This window comes from Urocitellus parryii, chromosome 7 (assembly GCF_045843805.1).
Source record: "Urocitellus parryii isolate mUroPar1 chromosome 7, mUroPar1.hap1, whole genome shotgun sequence".
NCBI lineage: Eukaryota > Metazoa > Chordata > Mammalia > Rodentia > Sciuridae > Urocitellus > Urocitellus parryii.
Window position 1 is genome coordinate 183661438 of NC_135537.1, and position 22873 is coordinate 183684310.

Below are 22873 nucleotides of genomic sequence, written 5' to 3' on the forward strand. Positions count from 1 at the left end.
ATAATATTAGTGGGTGTTATTTCTGCTTTTTCTTTTATTTTAGTGAAAGTGGAGCCCGTTCCTGCAATTAGTCACACCACGCTGGGTGCTGCCAGCCGGATCATCCAAACGCCACAGGCCACCCCAGTCCAGACGGTCACCATAGTGCAGCAAGCCCCTCTTGGTCAGCATCAGCTTCCAATAAAAACTGTAACGCAGAACGGAACCCACGTGGTGCCCATACCGGCTGCCGTGCATGGCCAGGTGAACAATGGTAAGAAGTGCCATTTGCTGTGTCCTTTGCTGGGCTCTGGGGCTGGGAGCCCAGGCCCTTCTGGGAGGAGGCAGTCTGTATCGTGGTGCTGTTTTGGCACTGGTTTTGTCTGCGGATGCAGCTGCCATTTCTGTGCTGTTGGAAATGCAGCCGCACAGAGAAGCAGGAGCTAGTGAGGGCCGGGCTACTACTGTGGGACTCCTTTGCAAAGCCCATCTGAGACGAGAAAAGAGCTGCTCAGTCCTCCAGACAGAAGAGCTCCGAGGTGTTGCCTAGGAGTGACCTGAAACTTGGGTAGTGGAACTAGTGTCTTGAATATCCTTGTGCCTTGCTGTGGTTCATCTGCTGAGTGGCGACTTACGCACTGCGTTGCTTGAAAATGGTGGAAGTAGAGAATGCTGCTTTGTGACCTCTTTGCTCTGAAAGCCCTTTGGAGGCCCACGCGTGGGGTGCACTCCAGCGTGTTCTGACAAGTGTAGAGGCCTCAGAACCCTCAGGAACACCAAGCTGCCAGCCCTATCCTACCATGTGGAGCTGTTAGGGAAGGAGCCCTGGCTTGATGGTGAGGCCACTTGGGGTGAGGTCCTTGGGGTGTGGCTGAGTGGCACAGTGCTTGCTTAGCATGCCTGTGACCCTGGATTTCATCACTAACTCCACACACCAAACCAAAGGCATTTCAGCAGTGGGGAGCACTTGCTCTCTTGCATGGGCACACGTGGCACTATGGTGCCGTGGTAGCGCATGCCAGCACCCCACACCTGAAGCAGTAGTCCTGGGTCAGAAACGGGGCACCTGCACTTGCCTCTCTGTGATTCATAATGCCGCCTGTCCCTCCCAAGCCTGCAGAGCATGTGGATAATGCCTTTTCTGGGGAAATCGACAGCCTGCACATTCTCAGATCAGTGGGCACTGCCTGCTCCCTTGGCCCGCATCTCCTGCTCTGGCCACATGCTTCCTTCTGAATAGCTGAGGTCACTGTGGCTTGATGTAGCAGACCTGGTGGCCCTCTCTGCAGGCAGCCAGAAGTGGAATGAAGTGAAGGGGGAGTCAGTCTGTCCTGGGTTTTGTTGTCCTTCCCAGCTGTGGGCTCTGTGCAGCCCAGGGCTTGACCAGGCAGAACAACTGTGCCCAGGAACATGCATTTCCCAGGTGCCAGGTCCACCCAGTGGCAGGGAACAGCTCCAAAAGCCTTCTGTGTCTGCAGTTGACACCTGTGTCTCTCGGTTCATTTAAGTTGGTAACTAATGTTTCTCATTTTAAATTTAAGCAAGGAATTTAATTTTCCACTATTAAATACTGATGTTTTAAAGTTGAAGTCCTGCATCCTCATCGGCACCCACTGTAGCACCCTGGGTGTGGCTGTGGTGTGCCGCCCCTGGTCCTGCTCTTTCCCCTCCTGTCTGTGAGTTTGTGCTGCTCAGAGCCTCTGCCCATCTTTTCTCTCTCAGCAACAAAATGTAGACCTACACCCTAAAAATGGAGTGGGAATAGAAGGATTGACAACAGTACTGCAGAGCTAATCAAAACCAAAAATCATTTTTTTAGGCAAAAACTATTTTTTAAGGAAAGTATGTTGTTTCATTTTTTTGTTCTTAGCATAGTTTTACTTTGTGGAACCAAAACTTCTGAATATCTGTGGTGTCATTCGGAACCTGAAAACATCTGTTCACAAATGAGCTGTGCAGTTTGATCACATTTGGTTTTTTGCAGTGCTGACACATGATAGGCAAGAGCTGTATACTGAGCCACACACCCATCTCTTTTTTTCTTAGGGTCTTGCTAAGTTCTGCAGGCTAGCCTTGAACTTGAGATCCTCCTGCTTCCGCTCCCACAGTCGCTGGGGTTACAGGTCTGTGCCCGTGCACCTGGCTCATAATTACCTTTTGACATCAGACTTTTCTTTGCCTGAATTACACAGTGTCCACATCTCTTCTCTCTTCCACTCTGACCTCCGCTGCTCATCTGTGAAGCAGGGCATAGAGCCCTCTTACAGAGCCTTGGGGGAAGAGCTCTTGAATGTCTGCCCTGAGCAAAGCACTTCTACTTCCTCCATGGCCAGCACCACTGTAAGGGGCATGGCCAGGCTGCTGCTAATCTCTGCAGGCAGCGGGTAGCCCCGTGCCTTCCTGCTGTCAACACTGAGAGCCCTGGTCCATCCTGGAGAGGAGGGGGTAGAAAATGCCGAGTTCTTTGCACTTGCAAGCCCAGTCAGCCGCTGCTGCACACGCCAGGACAGCATGAGGTGCTCCGTCAGGGGAACCCTGGACGGGAGTGGAGGAGAGGCAGCACTCTCTGGGAGCCTTGTTCGGGTTCACACAGTGTGGGCACTCTGTTCTAACACGCTTGCCCCAGAGGTGGGGGCCTCTGGGACAGACAGGCCAGGAGAGGGTCTGGAGCAGTGACAGATGTCACACAGGCGCTGAATGTCTGGTTGAAGGCCAAGGCACAGGGAACACCTAGTTGGCCCTCTCTTGCCCTTGAAATTCGCTCCTGGGAAAAGAAAGCAGCATCTGTTAACTCCTTGTTGTTGTTGTCGTCGTCGTCATCATTGTCATTATTTTGGGTGCTGAAGATTGAACTGAGGGGCACTATCACTGGGCTGCATTCCCAGCACTTTTTATTTTGAGACAGGGTCTTGATCGCCCTGGCCTGGAACTGCAGTGCTCCTGCCTCGGCCTCCTGCTTCTCTGGGATTGCAGGAGTGACCGCTGTGCCCAGCCTGTTTTGTCTTTTAAACGTCATATTGGTGTGAAGTGGCCCCAAGACAGTGGCTCTGACTTTGCTTCTCTCGTGGCTGGGAATGTTGAGCACTCTCCCAGGCGTCTGCTGGGTGCTGTCTATTGGCACCTCTGCCCATGCTTCAGTTGGGTTGTTGTTTTGCTGCTGAGCTGTGGGTCCCTTCATGTGTTCTGAGAGCTGCATAGATCCTCGTCAGATACAAAATTAAGTAGTCTTCTCTCCTTCTGTGGGCTTTTCACTTCCTAATATCTCCTAACAGCTTTTGATTCTGATTAAGTCCAGTTTACCTTATTTTTTCTCTCATTTCTTGTGCTTGGTGTCATATCTATGAAACCACTGCCAGATTTGGGGACGTGAAGACTTTCTCCTAGCCAGGCATGGTGGTGCAGCGCAAGGTGCGGAAGCAGGTGGGAGGAGGAGAGGGGCAGGCCAGGTCTGTGGTGGGTGCCCTTCCCAGTGACTTGGGGGCTGAGGCAGGAAGAGCTCACTTTCCAGGTCATCCTGGGCAATGGAGCAGCAGCCTGTCTCCAAACGAAGATTTTAAAACACAAGCTGGGATGTGACTTGGTGGTAGAGCACCCCTGGGGTCAATCCCACCACACCCCCCTGTCACCAGTGCCTCCATGTCTTCTCCTGGAAGTGGGTGTTCTGCTTCCTTTGGGCCTGGGCTGCCCTGTGTGCTGGCCTGGGCCCCACTGTGCCTGTGTCCCTCCCTCGTGTAGGAAACAGCCACAGACACATGCTCTGTTCTGCCTGTTTCCTTGATCTTTATGTCATCTTCATGCTGATACCACAGTTTTAATTACTGTAGCTTTGTAGCAAGTTTTAAAATTGGGAAGTGAGAATCCTCCAACTTTGCCCTCTTTTTTCCAAGACCAAATAGGCTATTCTGGGTGCCTTGCAATTCCTTGTGACTTTTAGGATCATAATTTCACTTCAAAAATGCTGTCAGGGGCTGGGGATGTGGCTTAGTGGTAGTGTGCTTGCCTAGCATGCGTGGGGCACTGGGTTCAATTCTCAGCATCACATTAAAAAATAAATAAATAAAATAAAATAAAGATATTGTGCCCACCTAAAACTAAAATATATATATATATATATATATATATATATATATTAAAGAAAATGCTGTCAGGCCGCACAATGATAGGCCCAGTACCCTTCTATTGTCAACACTTGTGCATTACATGTCTGTTATCCCAGCCACTCCGGAAGCTGAGTCAGGAGGGTTGCAAATTCAAGGACAGCCTCAGTAATCTTAGGCCTCATTTCAAAATTTAGATTTAAAAAAAAGTGCAGGAATGCAGAGATGACTGAGCCCAGGTGTGTTCCACCACTGAGCTACATGCTTAGCCTTTTTTATTTTGAGACAGCGTCATCACTGAGTTGCTGAAACTGGCCTCAAACTTGTGATCTTCCTGCCTTAGCCTCACAAGTTGCTGGGATTATAGGCATGCTCCATCGTGCCTGGCTTCAAAATAATTAAAAGGTGGGAGCCTGGGGATGTAGCTCCAAAAAAAAAAAAAAGGAAACTTTGGGGTTCTGAAAAGGTTGTGATAATGCAGTCTTGTTGAGAATGTCATTACCTGGCGGTGTTAACGAGTCTCTGAGCATAGCCATGGGCTGTCTCTGGTTATTTCAGCAAAGTATTGTGGTTTTCCCATTTTTCTTTATGGAAGTGTTTTTTTATCTCCCTTTTCGGTTGTTCATTGCTGTAGTATAGAAAAACAGCTGATGTTTGTGTGTGATCTTGGACCCTGCGACTTCACTGAATTCATTTACAAGCTGTAGTATTTGGTTTGTGTGGATGCTTGTTTATGTTCATTCACATTTTCTAAAACATAAGATTGCATCATCTTCCAAAAGAGACAGTTTACTTCCTCTCCCATTTGTTTTGGATTTGTTTTTTTTTTGAGCCTGGGCCCCCTTGGGCTGGCCCGGGCCTCCTGGGCTTTAGCCACCTCCTGCCTCAGCTCCCTGTTGCTGCCCTGCTCCTTGCCAGGGTCTTCCTCCACCTCCCCCAGGCTCTGGCCGGAATGCAGCCCACAGGAGCAGGGGTGGGAACATGCAGGCCGCCCTGTCTCTGTGTGGACCCCACTGTGCCACCGTCTCTCTCTGTGTGGACCCCACTGTGCCACCATCTCTCCGGGTGGATCTCACTGTGCCAGGACATCTCCTGTTCCTGTCCATGGGGGTCTCCACCTGAGAGAGTGCTGAGTCCTGCCACATGCTTTTCTCCTGATGGACACAGCAGTTGTGTGAACCACCCTCATGTTCTTGGGTAGACTGCATTTGGCCACCGAGTGTGCCCTGGTGACCTGCCGCTGTGTTGGCCTGCTGGGGCCGTGGAGGTGTCCCACTTGTGTTCTTGAAGGGCACTGGGCTGTCCTCTGCCCGTGTGGTATCGCTGCCTCAGTCGCTCCCTTCCCTCCTGTGTGTGGACGGTGTCAGTTCTGCATGTTTGGCAAAGGGCTGGGCCAGGCCAGGGTGGATCACTGCTAGCACATGTGGCCCTGGTTCTACCCGAGACCAAACAACAGAGCAGCAGCATCAAGCCACTGCCAGGCTCCCAGGGTTGGCCACCTGATCCAGGCCTTACTGCTTAGGGGCTTCTGTCAGTCGGTCACTTTACTTCTTCATGGGTCAGGCATAGAGTCTACCCGTTTTTGCCATTGAGGACAGTCTGGCATTTGAAGCCTGAGAACCTTTTATTCAGCTGTTTGACGTCTGCCAGTGACTCAGGAGCACCTGAGATCCTCCACATGCCCTGGGGTTTGAGCTCCCATGAGACCATTTTGATTTTGTCCTCCTGTGGTCTCTGCTTCGTTCTGTCACCTCAGTACTTAGAGATTGTTAGGCACTCATTTTCAACACCAGCCCTACATAAAGTCAGTTATTCATACTGAAAATTCAGTAGATGTGACCTGGCTTTCTTCTGCTTGGCACAGGCCACAGCACTTGCAAACGCCTCCACCTGTGGGACAGCAGTCTGTGCAGGGGGACCCCATGGAGGTCCTGCCCAGCAGCTCTTCCTGATCAGAGTTGCCCCCTTCCCGCCCACCCCCCCCCACCTCGCTGCGCTGCTCCTGGCAGTTTGGAGCCCACCGTGTAGGCCTACATGCCCAGGGCCTGCGTTCAGGCGCACAGCCTGTCCACCTGGAGCTGGAGGAGAGTGCAGCCCAGGCCCAGCTCCCAGGCCTGTGCAGACCTGAGCCTTCTAGCTCTCCCGAGAGGTCTGTTGGGACCCTGGCCCTTTGGCCTCTGCCTGAGGGGAAAGGGGTGGGAGAAGGCTGTCAACCTGCTGCAAGCCCCAGGGATCTTGCAGGTGGCTCCAGCCTTGTCCTGGAGTTATTGTGGCACAGTGGTCTCTTCTTGAGCTGAAACATCCTGTCCCTGAGTTACATGCTACATTTCAGCCCCAGGGGGAAGGTGTGGTCCTGCTCCCTCTGCCCACACCCCTGCCCCTTGTGGTGGGTTGGGGCTGGTGCTACACCCAAGCTGCATTATGAGACCCACCAGCTCTTGTGCCAACGCCCCAGGAGGAGAGCCCTGCATGACCAGCATGGCAGTCAGCCTGGGTGTCTGTGGATGCTGCCCAGGTAGGGGCACCTCCACCAGGTTTTGGGAGAGGCAGGTCTGTGGCCGGGCCACCCCCGCCCTGCCCCTCGATGTCCTATTCCTGGCTGCCTGGATTGCACATGGTGCTGGTTCCGTCTTTGAAGATAGACCTACACGCTGGCATTTATTTGCTGTCCAAAATCGGTATTCAAAGAGCTGCTTGGGTCATGTTGTTAGGGGGTCCATGAGTGCACGTTTGCATGTGGTAGATCACTGGCTAGCATGCCTTTACCTTTTTGTACTTTGGTTGATGGTTTTGCTGAGCTGGTGTCACATCATCCTAGGTGCAGATGGCTATTGTGTTCCTCAGAGCATGAGTTCTGGCCAGGTGTGAGCCACAGTCTATTGGCCAGGTCAACACCAGGCTTGCCACTGCTTTGGACAAGGTGTCTTCAAACAGATGGGTGCAAGACTAGAGAACCTGTTAATTGATGTGATGAACCCTGTGGCTAGAGGTGCCACAGCAGGTGTGTGCATCTGCCCTGAAGCTGTCACGGCTCCAGTGGACTCTGTCCTGCAGGCTGTTAGGGGACTGTCCTGGGTGCCTTTTCTGCCCTGGGGCAGTGAGTTAGACCTCTAGTCCAACTCAGATGGGAAGGTGGGTCTTGTGCGCGTGTGCTGCTCCTCTGGGCACAGCACAGCCCTGCCCCTGGTGACTTGGTGGATTGTCCCAGCAACAGCACTGTTCCTGAGCCCGACAACAGCGCTGACCGACAGGTGGGGCCCCTTAGAAAACCTGCAGGTGCTGCAGCGGAGGCCTACAGGGCAGGCACAGGCCAGTGGGAGGCAGTGTTTCTCCTGCTTTGGATCGGCCCTTGTATGTCTTTGGCATGGGGGGCAGTGTCTGGGGAGGGGGCTCCTGGCTGGGTCCTGGGCGGGGTTGGGACTTCCTGGCTGGGTCCTGGGTGGGGCGGGGCCAGACTTCCTGGGCGGGGCTGGGGGCGGGGCCGGGGCCTCCTGGCTGGGTCCAGGGCGGGGCTGGGGGCGGGGCCTCCTGGCTGGGTCCGGGGCGGGGCCGGGGCGGGGCGGGGCCTCCTGGCTGGGGCTCTGACGCGCTGCTCCTTTCAGCCTCGGCGAGCCCTCTGCACATGCTGGCGACCCACGCGTCGGCATCGGCGTCCCTGCCCACAAAGCGCCAGAATGGTGACCAGGCGGAGCAGCCGGAGCTGAAGCGGATCAAGACGGAAGATGGCGAGAGCTTCGTCATCGCCCTGAGTGTGGATGCGCCACCAGCAGCCGTGAGGGAAAAGGGCGTCCAGAACTAGCGGCGGGAGCCGTCCTCGCCCGCAACTCCGCGGTGCCAAAGGAGGCGCCGCCCGCGCCCGGCCGACCCGGACCCACCCGACCCGGCGGCCTTAACACTCCGGGCTGCGGCCGCGAGCCAGCCCCGTGAGGACCAGCGGACTTGGCGGCCTCCGTGTCCTGTGGCCGCCCGCGCCGCGCCGAGCGGTGAACTGGACCCGCCTGCGCCGCCGTGTCCCTCCCTCCCGTCGACTCTGTCCCCGCGTCACTGTCCCTCCTCCGTGAAGACAGCGGGAGAGGCCAGCGGGAGGCCGCCGCCCCCGCCCGTGAATGTCCAGCGTCATCACCATAACATTATTTATTTAAATGTAGTTATTTTGGTATTTAATTTTTTTTAAAGAGGAAGAGAACCTGTATTTTCCTGGTGGGATGAAATGGCAGAAGGTGTTTCCAGGCAATTCGACGTCATCCACACGAAGACCAAACCAGCGGCGCCCCGCGCGGGGCACGGCCCCCTCCCGAGGCCACCTCGCGCGGGGCACGGCCGCCGGGCGGTGAAGGTGGACGGGCCGCCGGGCCTTCGGGAGGTGGCTCCGCCTCTGCTCCAGGACTGAGGAAGGGCCCCTGCACGGCCGCCCTCGGCCTCCCGCCCACTGCCCCCCGCTGCCCAGCAGCTCCGCAGCCTCCCGCTCTGCAGAAGTCTCTGGCCTCTGCCAACCTCCAGCTCCCTCAGGGACTGCAGCCTGCAGCAGCTCTGCCCTGAGCCACACGGCGCAGGCGAGCCCCGGCCCCGGATCACAGCCAGTGAAGGCAGCAGTGTCCCACGTGGGCCTGCTGTGCTGGGCGCCCCGGAGGGGAGGGACAGTCTCTTAAGTAAGTCCAGACTTCTGTCCTAGGAAGTAGAGTGGTGATCTGTGTGCAAAGATTGAAATTTTTAAAAAGTACCAAGTTCCTAAAATTCAATAAAATATTTTTATTAATTTTAGTTGAATGGTGCATCGTCTTCTTGTGGAAGCACCAGAGGTGCGGCTGGCAGGCCTCTGGCCCTGGGGTGGCACTGTGCTGCTGTGGCTGCTGCAGGCAGCCTCAGCCTGGGGAAGGCCGGCACTGGTCTGCAGCCCATCGAGCAGGTCAGCCTTCCTGAAGGTGCTGGTGCTGCCCACCTGCCACATGCTGTCGGTCACTGGAGCCTGGGCACACATCACACTCTGGGCTCCCCTGGAACAGGGTTCCTGGAAGGTGCAAGGTTCAGGTTGGTACAGTTCCACCAGGCAAATAGGACAGTCCATCGTCCTGCCCAGGGGTCCTGTGCTTACTATGGGGCAGCCCCCACTTTCAAGACACTAGGACCGGTGATTGCTGCCCTCCCAGCAGTTGCCTGGCCTCTGGGGACATGCTGTTCAGGGACCCGGTACACAAGGCGGGAGTAGGCCTTGGGACAGTGCCGCTGCAGCTGTGGGGCCTGTGGAGATGGCAGGGGAGCCCAGCAGACAGGAAGACTGGGCCAGACATTAAAGCCACGAGCAGCAGTGGAGGGGTGGAGGGCTCCTGGGCAGGCAGCAGACTGTGACCTGCACAGCCCTTTGCTGGGACCAGGAGTGGGAAAGCGGGGCACAGGGCCCGAGGAGCAGAGTTCCTCCACGCTCCCCATCTTCCTCTTCTGTCTACTCTGGCCCCAAGCAGGACCCAGTCTCAGGAGTGGGAAGACACAGGGAGGTCAAGACCTGAGCCTCTGGCCTGGAAGACTGATGGTGGCCAGGGTGAAGGCCAGTCAGAGTGATGCCAGGAGCCACCACAGCAAAACACCCCAGGGGCCCGGGCAGGTGGGCACAGGAAGAACCACAGCAGGACTCCACAGAGTGGAGCTGCCTGCCAAAAACCACGTCTCCAGGCTGCACACAGGGCCTCCAGGGTACCAGATGCAGCCAGAATCTCAGTTCCACAGGGAAAACAGGACAGCTGCAGCTCGACCCAGACGTTGCAAGGCCAAAAAACACAATAGACAAACTGATCACACTCCATTAAGCCAGTGCTCTAGAAGTGGGTCAGAAGCCACAGAACTTGAGAACAACAATTGGATGGAAAAGCTCAGTTGGTAGAGTGCTGGCCTCACATGCACAAGGCCCTGGGTTCAATCCCCAGCACCAACAAAGAAGAAAAAAAAAGTGAAAATACAAGTGATCGTGCTGCAGGGACCTGGGTGTCTGTCATGTGCCATAGATCCCAAGCAAAAGGAGAAGGATGTGGCCGCACCTGTCATCCCTGCAGCTGAGGAGGCTGAGGCAGGAGGATACAAGTTCAAGGCCAGCCTCAGAAACTTAGTGAGACCCTGTTTCAAAATTGAGAAAGGGCTGGGGATGTTGCTCAGTGGTTTAAGCACCTCTGGGTTCAATCCCAGTACCCTCCACACAAAGTAAAAACAATTTTTAAAAGACCAAAATTCACAAAACTCAGTGAACCCCAGAGAGGATGAAACCAAAGATCCCAGGCCTCGATGCTGAAGCACAGATGAAAAGCTCCACCTTGAAAGCAGCCAGAAACTTTCTCGGGCCCTGGGGCAAAGGTTCCCCGAGACCAGGGCGCCCAGGGCGAAGGAAGCTGCCTGAGGACTGAATGTTGGGACGCAGGACACAGGTGGAGCGAAGGCACTTGAAGGACAGTCCCCAGCAGGGAGCTGTGCCACCAGGGGTGCCACTGGAGCCCTGCAGAGGCCCCAAGCCCAACTGGAAGCGAGGACACAGGAGGTGACTGGGCAGATAGGACAGCCTAGTTTTTCCTCTTAATTTCTTCAGAGCATGTGACCTTCAGAGCAGGCCTAGCAGTCAGTCCTCCAGGGCTCCCGGTCTTCGCTGCAGTGTGTCCTTGCACAGTGCCTTCAGAGACCAGACCCCAGGTGGAGACCTCATGGGTGGAGACCTCATGGGTGTCTTCAGTCCTCTGGGGTCTGGCGCCAGGCAGCACCTCTGCATGACCTGTCATGGCACAGGAGCAGCACCCGCAGCCAGGCACGAGCCACCTGGGAGAGCAGCCTCAATCCTGCCAGCCCGTCTGCTTGGTGAGTCCTGTCTTGAGGTGAAGAGGGCGAGGAGGCAATGCTTGTAATGTCTGAGGGTCAGTGTCCAGCGTGGCCCAGCATGTCTCAGCACCATTCACTGCAGAGCCACAGCCGCACGCCACCAGAGGAGGACAAGTGTGGTCACCATGTCAGGGGTGCTGTTCAGCACAGGAGGAACGAGGCCGTGGTGCCCCACGCAAAGACCCTCAGCACCATGACACGTGGACACAATGTGCGGGTGGTCTCACTGGGGCATTCACAGCAGTAGGGGCCCTGAGCCAGCTAGGGAGGCCCAGGAGGAGGCTGCTGGGGGCCAAGTCTGGAGGGGCCAAGGCTCTCTCAGGGTTTTGAAGCCACCAGGCAGCTCTTTCTGAACATGCATGTTGGGATGGTCTCTGTGTCCCCTTAAGCAACTGAGGGGATGCTCTAGGTGTCTGGGACACAGGGTCACTGAGGAAAGCAACAGGTCCAGAAGTGAAGGTACCTCTCATGTCACTCTCGTGCTCACACAACAGACCTCAGGACCTGGGGACTAGCAATGGCTACACAGGGGATGGCAGCCGGATGTGAGAGGTGCCTGCCAGGCTGGGCTGGTGGGCTGGACCATTCCCAGAGATGCTCTGACCAGGCCCTGGTACCTGTGAAATGGACTGTAGCTGTCACCAGGTTGGGCTGAAGTCACAGGGAGAAGGGAGGGCCCCAACCATGTGTCTTCCTAAGAGGACCTTTAAGTCAGCACCCCTCTGGACACTGGATAGGCCTACAGCAGACTTCTAGCAGGCAGGGCCCACTGCCGTCTGTAAAGGGAGACCTACAAGCTGGGCGTGGCAGCACATGCCTGTGATCCCAGGGCCCAGGAGGCCATTGCCCACAACCTCACCCACCATCACCCACCATCACCCACCAACATCCACCTCAGCCACCATCATTCCACCATCACCCACCTCACCCACCATCACCCACCTCACCCACCATCATGTGCCTTCCACCCACTGGATTCCTATCCCTGCTCAATTGCTGAACTACATCTCCAGCTCTTTTTATTTTTTATTGTGAATCAGGGTCTCACTAAGTTGCCCAAGCTGACCTCAAATTTGTGATCCCCCTTTCTCAGGCTTCTGGTTTATAGGTGTGCACCAGTGTGCCTGGCTCAAAATAAGCATTTTAAGATTGAGGTAATTCCTTCTTTGAAGATAGAAAAGCCCCCTTTTTTTTTTGGCCTTGCGGGGGATTGGACCCAGGGCCTGTGCATGCGAGGCAAGCACTCTACCTACTGAGCTGTACCCCTAGCCCCTGAAGTTAGAAGAGCAATTTGCTCTTGGTCTTCAGCTTTTAAAATAAAAACTAAATTCTGTTCAAATCAGTGATCTGACCTAATCAACTGTCAATCCACCCATCATCCAATGAGGTGGCCTAATCACAAAGCTGACCTCATCAGGGCTCTCCCTCCTTCCTGCTGGGCCAGGGCTTCTGTGGTCACAAGTTCCGATAGGAACAAACAGCCAGCTCAGTGGAGCCTCTCATGGTGACATTGGTGTGAACTCCGAGCAGGGGGCCGGAAATGGCAGCGAGAATCTGAGCCTTTGTGCAGACTGGGAAATAGAAGCCCAAGAGCACTGGCTCTTTGGGGGGGGGGGTCACACCCACTGCGGAGGTTTCTAGGACGTCTGCTTCCCAGTGTCTGGCCGACCCTCCCCTTCACCTGCCCCAGAGGCTCAGGTTCTGCCAGAGCCCAGCTCAGCAGGGGGATGCAGGTCAGGCACCTACTGGTGACCCCACAAGCTTCTGCGGTCCACAGGTGGCATCTCCCTTGGCACTGCCAGGCACCTGTACCAAGCACACCTCTGCCCCTACGATGCAGCGCACGTCTGCATCTGGAGGAGGCTGCATGCAGCAGACGTCCTTGAACCAGTGCCCACAGCACAGAAGCACAGACCTGAACTCCAGTGCCCAGCATGAACTACACCCATGTGCAGGCGCCCAGAGCCCCAAAGCCAGGTGGTGCCCACACCCACAGAACATGGGGAACAGGCCATCGCCACCCAGCCTGGGCCCAACAGGCTGCCCCAGCATCCTCTGTGCCAGCCCTGCCCTTCATACCACAGGCCACTGCCCAGCCATGCACATTCCTCAGCAGCTCACAAGGCAGCCAGGCCAAGGAACCATCTGCTGTGTCCACGCCACAGCTGGAGTCACAGATGTGCCACAAGACAGGCACCAGTGGCCGTCAGTAGACGAGTACGACTGACACGTGTACGAGAAACGCTCAAGGTCAAGCATCCCCGAGCACCAGGACCAGTGTAAGCCACATGTGGCTTCGAGAGGCAGGGCACAGGCTTTTCGGGTGGTGGACCTACACCAGGGTACCAACAGCAGGTGGCGTGCATCACAGTGTTCTGTAGCCAGAGTGTGGAGCCTGCCTTTCCTGGGGCAGCTGGGGTAGGAGCATGAGTCGTCCAGGGGACTTCCAGTCCGATGAGGCCCCCACAATCGAGGCAGAGCCAGCCACATACTCCAGGTCCCTCCTGTCCAGCAGAACACAGGAAACGGGAAAGGAGGTGTGGCTTCTTCCCACCTCAAAGCGGCTGGGTGTCAGAAGGGTGCAGCGTGGACAGGCCCTGCCAACCTCTGGACTGACCCCAGGGGCGAGCTCAGCCCCCAAGGCACCTGACAGCTGACCATCCCCACATTTCCAGGGTTTTGAGCTGCTGTTCTAGATGAAAGGCCACCTGACAGCAACAGCTGCCGTCTGGTCCCACCAAGGCTTCTGGAGCAGCCAGTATTCCCCAGGCAGCCCCACCCACTGCCACTGGCTCTCAGTTCTTTCACACAGAAAAACGGCTCGGCCCCTGGTCCCAGCAAAGGTATCTGGAGGATGGGTCAGGGCTCCAGGTGAGGAGGTGGCAAATGCATACTGAACTCAAAGCCCTCAGGCCCAGCAATTCCAGTCCCTTTGCTCCAAAGACATAACCAGACTGGCCTGGGAGGCTGTCTGTGTGGCCTGTCTGTTTCTACATCGTCTGGTGCAGCACAAGGCACCAACACGCACATCGCTCACGGTCTGAGACATCAGGAAGTAGGACCCAGTGCTGCCTGGGATTTGGCAGCGGTGCAACGTCCTCTGCTCCATCTGCTCTTCTCTGCTCCACAGGGATCTTGGTTGTTCATTTGTGGTTCTTTCCGATCCATTGAAGAGATTTGGGTACAAGCTCCAAGATGTGGCAATCAAATGCCTCTTGAAGGGAGCTGCAGAATGGGGAGGGCCATCCTGTACCGGAGCTTGGTTTGGCTACAGAAAGGAAACACCAGTGACAACCTCTGGCCACGGGAGGCTGCAAGAGCCCACGCCATGGCCAAAGTGGAGGGAGGGTGGGAGGCAGAGGCCAGGGTCCACAAGGCTGCCACACACAGCAGGGTGCTCTGCACGTACCCTTCCACAGCATGGGGGCCCTGGGTTTCTGGGAAGGGCTGAGGACCAGGGATGCTGAGGACAGCCACACCTGAAAGAAGGAAGAGGGAGCACAGGCTTTTGGAATCCCTGAGGACTGTATCTTGGTCGGGGCCCAGTACAGGAGATGCTTGATGGAGGCTGGAGGTGGCCCAACAGTGTGCAGACCTCTGCTGCTCTGAGCAAATCCATGGAGCTTCAACAGACCGAGGTGCAGGGACACTAACTCCTAGAGGACAAGCACGTGTAGTACTGAACCCTTCCAGGCCTTGCCTGCCATCCAGGGAGACGGGAGAAAGGGACCAAGTGCCAGGACACATCTGAGCCCCTTGCAAGGCTGAGCCGACACCGTCTCACGCTGAGGGAGCAACTGGGACTGCAGGAGACCAGCCCAGCTACCACAGCCTCAGTGGTCAGGGCCTTCAGGGCTAGCCAGCCACGTCCTCAATGCCAGTAGCACCTGCTGTGTCCCCACCACACAGCACAGCCTGTCCAGCTTCTGCAGTGCCCCAACAGCAGGTCTGCAGCCCACCCCGCTCCCATCCAGTGAGAAAACACCATAAGCAATCTGCTTTAACTTCAACACCCTAGACTGCATCTGAGGAAGTGGCCACCACAACTCCTCCTGCCTTGCCCAGTAAAACAGGCTCCACACTCTGCACCAGCATGGCCCTGGACAGCAGCCTTGGTGCCTCTGAAAGGGAGGCCACAGCAGGCCCCATGGGGATAGAGGTGCAGAAGAATGGGCATTACTGTCCCCGCCTGTGCTCTCCAAGGTAGGACTGATGATGCTCCTGTAGCACTTGGCCTCTGCCCATGAACTCTTAGGGGCCATGCACACACCGCAGGTGGGCAGGGTGGTCCAGAGACACCCCCCTCCCCAGAGAGGGTTGCTAACCCTAACCCTAACCAGAAGAGGATGCAGGATTCCCCAGTGCACTGCTCCATGCTGTAGAGGTGGAGTACGACAAAATTAGTCACTTTTATTTAATGAAACAGTACAAATATGTGTGCAAAATTAAAGTTCATGATTAAATACACACAGGTAACATGCATACTTGACATGGAACTCACAGACAGCAGACCACACAACAGCAAAGGAAAACGGCAAAACTGAGAACTTGCCACTACACAGATTTTAAAAGTTTGCAACCTGAAATGAAAATCACAGAAGAAAGCTTCTCTAACAGGAATTTAAGAAAATTAAACATGTAGCTCAACAGCATGGACAATGTGGAGCCCATGACCTAGTGCAGTCACCAAGTGTTAAAAATGGCAAGAGCCTTCGGCTCCCAGAAGGTTAGTGTGCAGCTACTCACAAGTGCTGGGGAGGGAGGGTGGTGGAGAGGGAAGTGGGCAGGAGAGGCAGAGGCATCTCCCTCCACGCCGGGCAGGACCGGCAGGGCCGCTGCCCACAGCAGTGGCGCTCTCCTCCATGACCAACCTTCAGACACTGTTCGCTGCTCTGTACCCATAGATGGTGGGGAAGCGCTGCAGCACCCCCATAAGGACAGGGCTCTGGTGGGTGGACACAACTCTGTGCTGGAGGGTAGTGTTAGCCTCGTCCTAATGGCTCCAACAGGGTGGGGACAGCCACTTGAGGCCCAGAGCAGGCTGTGCTCCCAAGAGACACGTGTCCAGGTGCCAGGACTGCAGGTGTGGGCTCCAGGTGGTGTTGCACTGCTGACTTCTTCACTTGTCTGCTTCTCCGAAAAAACAGTGGGTTTGTGGCAGGAACAAACCTCCATGTGCCCATCCTTGGCAGCCCTGTCCCTAGGCTGGGATGGAGCCCACCAGTACAGGATGTGCTGGAGCTACTAGCTAAGGTGGCAGCTGAGCTAAAGGGTAGTGGCTGGCGGGCAAGCAGGGGCTGCCCAGAGCCACCGAGTGTCCAGGTGTGGTGATGAGCATTCTCTTGAAGTTGGGTAATGGGAGACCTTTCTCAGGAAGGCAGAGAACCACATATGGCTTCGAGACTGAGGTCCTGGGCAATCCCTCCAGCCCCGTTCCCATGAGGCTCTGGGGCACTGGCACCAGCCCCAGGAGACCGGGGACGCTGGGCGGCAAGCACAGCCTGCTCACGGTGAAGTCACAGTTTGTCATCGGTCATTTCCAGGAACTGCGCATACACGTCCCGGATGCACTCGCCCTTGGGGTTGAACAGGAACTTGTAGTAGCTGCCGTCGGCACAGATTGCTAGGACAGAAGAAGACCCTTTCACTTACAGCCCCTCCCAGGAGTGGAGAGCAGCAGCCCTGGCTATTCTGGACACATGCCTGTCCCCTGCTGCTGCAGGACAAGGGCTGTGGGTGAGCTCCTGGGAAAACCTCGGGCAACCCCGCAGAAGGAAAAGGGGCTCCAGGCCCTGGAGCTGCCTCCCCCAGGAAGGGCCACTTACCAATGACCGCATTCGGCTCTGTTCCAAAGGCACAAATGCATGGAGAGCCTGAGGGGACCTGAAACTTGGAGAAACTCCATTTGGAACTGAAGTATTTGGGAAGGAAACTGGCTGATGCCAAACTGCAAGGACAAGGAGAAGACAGAGGGGCGGTCGCATTACTAGGTGAAGCGATGCAGAAGGGCTGCCAGCTTTCCAGAAGGCTGCCAACAGTACCCAGACCCTCTCCCTGGCACAGTTTTGGACCCACACTTCTTTAAATTCTATTTTCTTTAACAAAATCTCTGAGCCCTTAGAAATGGTCTTATAATAAAACTAGATGCTCTTGGTATGAAAGGCACAGACTCTGTTTCGGTCAAATTAACCTGAAGAGTGCCATCACAATGCTCAGGACAAGGGCCTAAGCCAGCGCCAGGCTGGCACAGGGCCAAGGGCAGCTTTGGACATGGCCTCATAAACCCCAAGGAGATGGTGAGGTGATATCCCCCAGCTCTGTGCACACTCCAGCCCTTAACTCCAGGCCCCCCTGCAGCCTTCCCCTAACCCACCTGGACTGTTTATTCCGCTTTGGGTCTTCAGCTGCAAAAATGTGCACTGTGCCATGGTCACTGGACACACAGATGAGAGAAGCATCCTGATTGAAGTTGATGCTATGAAGGAAAACGGACAAAGCTGGATTTCTGAAGATGCAGGAAAGACCAGAGACCCCACCTGCACAGCATGCTTGCTGGCCTGCACCCCAGAGACCTCGATATCCCTACCCCTGAGGTGCCTGTCTGTAGGCCAATGGCTTTCACCATGGAACCTGATCGAGAGGGTCAAAGCCCCAGTGCCAGGGAGGGCCAGGGCTGGCCTGGCATGGAGACAGTCTGCCCCTGGGGGACAGTGTCAGGCACCAGGCAGGCACTGGCCACATGGCCTGCCCTGAGAGCAGGCAGATAGGAGAGGCTCCTATACCCAGCACCAGACCCCGTGGTGCCGGGGGCAGCCCAGGTCAGGCTAACAGGTGCAGTGACCCGAGCCCCTGCCGGGAAACACGCAGGAACCACTGGAGCAGAGGCAAGGGTTCCATTTTTGTGCACACCTCCCACAATAAAAAGCTGAAAGATCTGGAACCCAACACCCTCAAAGCCCACAGCCCACGCCTCTGCCCAGGCAGGCCCAGCCCGCTCTCCTGCAGGCAAGGAGCCAGCGTCCTCTCCTCACCAGTAGATGTTAGCTGCTTGGGATCCTCTTCGCAGCTCCTGGATCAGGTGCCCTGATGAAGTATCAAATATTCTTATAAGGGTCCCCTTTGAAAAACAGCGAAGTGTTTCATTATCAACAATTCACAGGTCCAGTTAGTTTCTGAAATGATAGTTCACAAGCCCACACACCCCTCTCCCAAATCCTCCCATGAGGCCCACAACTGTCTGTCCCTCTACCTGTGGCTTGCTGAGAACAGGCTGGTGGTTCTGGGTCCCAAGCAGCAGGGAAGATCAGGACAAGGCTCTGGAGATTGGCCCACACACCCCTTCCCCCCGGCCAATCCCACAGAAATGCCAGCCAGGGCGTCCCCACTGCTCCCAGACCCACACAGTCACTCCCACAGGCAACAGAAAAGTGGCTACTTGACCCACTGAGTGGAGCCACAGAAGGGAAGGCCCTTCCCCAGAGAGACAGCACCCAGACCTGGACGACAAGAAAAGACGGGCCACAGAGGAGGAGGACGGTGTCCGTGCATTCATGCCATGTCATGTGCTACCGATGTAACACTTGGAAGAGTGACATGTGAAATCGACAGGGCCTATCCTGGCGCATGTGGTCTTACCCCAGGCTCCAGCCACGGCAGCATTTGCCACGTGACCAGGGTGGAACAGAGCCACGCACTGACCCGCAGATGGACAGTCACTGGTTCATGCTCTCACCCATTAACAGCTTCCAACTCCTAAAGATGAACCTACACTTGCAGTTTTAGATGAAAACTGGAATAAAAAGGTATGGATCTTCTCTTCAAAAACTCTGAATTAACAAGCTAAAGGAAGTGTAAGAACCTAGATTTTAAATTATTTAAAAAATTAAGTACCTGTTCATAATAGGCAAGCTGAGGAATCACACAGTCAACACTCTAAAATGTTGGTGGTGGTATTCACTAAGGACACCTTCTTAGGCAGGTGGGAAAAGGGGTCCTAGGCAGTCACCAGGTTGCCAAGGCCTCGCACAGAAACTGAGTGGCTCTGGGAGGCTGTGCCACTAACACTGATACTGAGCCCAATAATAAGAAATGGGGGGCTGGGGATGTGGCTCAGGCGGTAGCGCACTCGCCTGGTATGCGTGCGGCCCGGGTTCGATCCTCAGCACCACATACCAACAAAGATGTTGTGCCCGCCGATAACTAAAAAATAAATATTGAAAAAATTCTCTCTCTCCTCTCTTTAAAAAAAAGAAAAAAGAAATGGGGTGGGTGTGGCTGTTTTATTGTGTGGGGGTGGTGCAACTACTATTGAGTAGAATCCCCAAGCCTCTTTAAGATGGGGTCCCACTAATTGCCGCAGGCTGGCCTGGAACTTGGGATCCCCTTGCCTCAGCCTCCAGAGTTGCTGGGATTGGTGTCGTGGCCACCATGCCTGGCAGGATTGTTGTTTAAGTATTTTTATTGTGTTTTCAACATTTGGAGGATGTGTGAAGTCACAGCCTCAGCCCCGTCACATGACAAGACCAGTCCGGGAAGGGCCACTTGGGCAGCTGGCAGAGGAGGGTTCTGCAGAGGCTGCCGCTCCATAAGCACCACCAACAAGGAGACCCACACACTTACTTTTTCAGACGCAGTTGCGATTCTTGTGCCCTGCAGGTTGAGAGCAATGCAACTCAGGATGCCCTCATGTGCGGGGATGTCCACAGGTGGCTTCTCAGTGCTGGCCAGGTCCACGAGCTGCACATGGCCAGTGTGGGTGCCAGGGAAGGCCAGGAGGGAGTTATTACTGTTGGGACACAGGACGCAGAGGCCTAATGGAGACAGAAAAAAACATCAAGAGATGACAACCAGCCAAAGCCTGACTTCTCACAGCCAAAACCTACTTTCCAAAACCTTGGGGAAAAACAAGAGCTCTGCACGGGTTCTTCAAGGGCACACTCCTACAGATGGCTGGCTAACAGGCATCAGGGTCAAAAGCACCCCCATAAGGTAATCATGTGCTCCACAGTTCATTAAGGCATGCACCCTGCCCCGCTGGTCTTGTGCAGGGCCACCTCGTGAGAATGCAAAACAAAGGCACAAGAGGAGGCATGAACAATGGCAGGGGAGCCCACACGCAGCAGAGGCTTCAGACCCCGTGGGAGATCCATATCACCAGCCCCTGACCCCAACTAAAGGCCCATGCCAGCACCGCACAGCGGAGCCTCCGCAGACATGCTGACATGGACAGTTGCAAGGAAACTTGCTGCCCAGAGCAGCCAAAGCTTCTTTTCCTCAGACAGCACTGAGGCCAGAGGATTGCTACCTATGTCAAGACTTGCTTTAAAGCTCAGGAAATGGAGGAAGAGTGGTACTGGCACAGGACAGAAGCACAGGCTGCTGGAAGGAGAGAGCGCCCAGTGCTGGGGAGCCCAGGGCATGAGCCTGCCTGCGCAGCACAGCAAGACCCCACAGCAAAAAACACCCAGGGAAACTTGAGCATCGTAAAGACGTGAGGTGACACCGTGAGCAGTCTACTCTGCACGATGACCTCTGATGCAGAAGGAAAGGAAGGGAAGGCTGAGGCCAGCACTCCAAGGACAGGTTAGAAGTCGGCTCTGGCTGAGAGCTGATGCCAGCAGAAGGGCACAGAACCACTCCCTACTCACCTCGCACGTAGAGCCTCACCTTTAGGGTTATAGCAGGTTTCAAAGACGTGCAGCTGGTGGGGATTGTGCGTGAAGGTGAACACCTTAATCATGGAGTCCAGGACCACCACGATCCTGCAAGATACACGCACTCAGACCCTCTCCTCAGAAAGGGAGACGGGCATCTTGTGATTTCTGAAACTCAAACACTGGATGTGTCGCGGGAGAGGCCCGGGCTGCAGCCCCCAACGTGGTGCCCAGAAGTCAGCAATAAAGGCCACACTCCACTGAGCAGCCCCTTCACCTGGCAGAGCCTGGCCTCCAAGGTGTCCTTACCCACACCTCACCCAGGGCAAGAGTCTCTCGCCCATCCTGACTGACAATCAGGAAAATCTCGAAAGGGGAAAGGTCCTTGAGCCAATCAAGCATTTCGTTGTGAAGGGCTTTTAAATAGTGACCTTACTAGAAATAACCAGCCCAAATGGAATGCAGGTCACCACCCCTGTCCTGCAAACCACGCAGTGCGCTGGTCACATGGAGCCAAGACAAGTGCAAAGGAAGCTCCGTACCACCTGGGCGGAGGGCAGGCCCTCTGCAGCACAGCAAGTGAGAGTCCAACCCCACAGCTCCCAGGGCTCCTCCACCCTCCACCAGGAACATACTTCAGAGGCACCCTGTGAGGCTGTAGCTCTGACTGCCCAGGGGGGCAGGTCCTAAAGGTCACTGTCCCCAAGGCCAGAAGCCAGTCCGTTCCCCACCTTCCCCCAGGAACACAAGTGACTCTTCTGGTACACTTGCTGGGCACCAACAGCAGCTATCGCTTCTTCACTGCATCCTTCCCTAAACATTTCCCTCCCTGGACAGAAAAGTGCCTTAGCCACCTGCTTGAAAGTGTTTGGGAACCCACCGGTCTCGCCGCAGCTTGACAGCCTTGACCTCGGTGGAGAACTCTATCTCAATGACAGTCTTCTTCTTCAGGTCGTCCCAGATCATCACTGAAACCAGAAGGACAAGGGCCCCTGGTGGGCAGGCCCCCCACCCTGCCCTCCCCCAGCCAGCACTTGGCCCTGGGACTTGCCCCAGACCCTGCTGCTCCCCACCCCTTCCTCTTGCAGTACACACTCTGCCAGCCCTTCCTGCCTGGTCACCTCAGGCAGACACCACCTCCCTGGCTCCACTGCCTGAGCCAAAAAGCACACCTGATCACAGCAGCTGAGTGCAAAAGTGCTGAGGAAGAGTAGGGGGCAGGAGAGGGAGAGAGGACACTGAATGCTACAGTGCTGAGACAGCCCCTGAGAGGGAGGGAGAGAAGGGCACAGGAGAGGGGCTTCTGTAATCCCAGCAACTTGGGAGGCTGAGGCAGGAGGATCACAAGTTCAAGGCAACACAGCAAGACCTTGTCTCAAAATAAAAAGGGTTGGGGGAGATATCTGCCTAGCATGAGTGAGGCCCTGGATTTGATCCCTCTTAGAAAGTGAGGAGGAAGGAACAAGAGAGGAAGGAGGGAGAGGTGGGGGAGAAAGGGGAAGGGAAGGTTTCTGTTTCATAGAGAAGCAAGACTGTTCATCCTTTGGGGTGCCCTGCTCTTCTCCAGGGCAGAACTTCTTGGGACTGAGCCTGCTCACACGTACCCGCTGCTGGCAGCCACTCTGCACAGGACTTCAGCCCAACAGAGCATCACCTTAAACCGGGGAGTCCGTCCAACAGCCTTTGGGCCAAGACACATTCTTTCACTCTTTTTCCTACCAGCAACCCCTTTCCATTTTATTTCTCTTTTCCTAATTCCCAAACAAAAGCAAAAGGCTCAGGGCTAACCTCCGCAGTGCAGATTCCACTCCTGCTGAGGACAGAGAGCCTGTGCGGGACATGATGGCAGTCACTAAGGACCCCACCCTGTCCACACAGCCCTTCTTTTGTTTTTCTTCCTTTTGGTGCTGGGGTTGGAACCCATGGCCTTGCTAACATCAAGCATATACTCTACCCCTGAGCTGCACGCCAGCCCCAATATCCCTCTCTCTGCTCTTCCAACAGGACTAGGCTACCCTCAGTGTCAGGGTCACAGCCAGACCCCAGCTCACCCACTCCTTGGTGGGGCACCAATGCTCTGTCCCTCCCAATTGCTCCTCTTTCCTGCCTCCCTCACCACCCTCTCCCTCTGGAAGAGGTCACCACTGGTTCCACCCCACAGTCCCGTGATGCCACCACTGGACCTTCCTGCTACCAGATAAGTGGCCTTCCCTGGCCCATGCTGCCTGCTCTGCTGATACTGGTCAGAGCTGCACCTGCTTCCCTCTCCCCACCTGCTGTGAAGGGTGGCCC

The 22873-nt window shown here is 55.5% G+C and overlaps 2 protein-coding genes across 5 annotated transcripts in view; one reads left to right on the forward strand and one right to left on the reverse strand.

Moving 5' to 3' along the window:
- Positions 1-8822, forward strand: part of Foxk2 (forkhead box K2) — a 61063-nt gene extending 52241 nt beyond the window's left edge. The window contains exons 8-9 of the mRNA XM_026381333.2: positions 44-253; positions 7679-8822. Of these exons, the coding sequence (XP_026237118.2) occupies positions 44-253; positions 7679-7875 (407 nt within the window). The 3' untranslated portion in view covers positions 7876-8822. The remainder of the gene's footprint in view (positions 1-43; positions 254-7678) is intronic.
- A 9-nt stretch (positions 8823-8831) lies between these two features.
- The window catches only part of Wdr45b (WD repeat domain 45B), a 28769-nt gene continuing 14727 nt past the window's right edge, over positions 8832-22873 (reverse strand). The window contains exons 4-13 of one of the 4 annotated variants that reach the window (XR_013344051.1): positions 21462-21549; positions 20595-20689; positions 19548-19738; positions 17960-18045; positions 17302-17403; positions 16754-16875; positions 15800-16551; positions 14338-14407; positions 12338-14196; positions 8832-9084 (exon numbers count right to left, since the gene is read on the reverse strand). Coding sequence is in view for 1 of the 4 variants with exons in the window: in XM_077801417.1 (XP_077657543.1) it covers positions 16445-16551; positions 16754-16875; positions 17302-17403; positions 17960-18045; positions 19548-19738; positions 20595-20689; positions 21462-21549 (791 nt within the window). In the remaining 3 variants the exon portion in view is untranslated. Of the gene's footprint in view, positions 9085-12337; positions 14197-14337; positions 16552-16753; positions 16876-17301; positions 17404-17959; positions 18046-19547; positions 19739-20594; positions 20690-21461; positions 21550-22873 lie in introns of those variants that run through there. The other 3 variants (XR_013344052.1, XR_013344053.1, XM_077801417.1) reach the window with 3 other exon arrangements.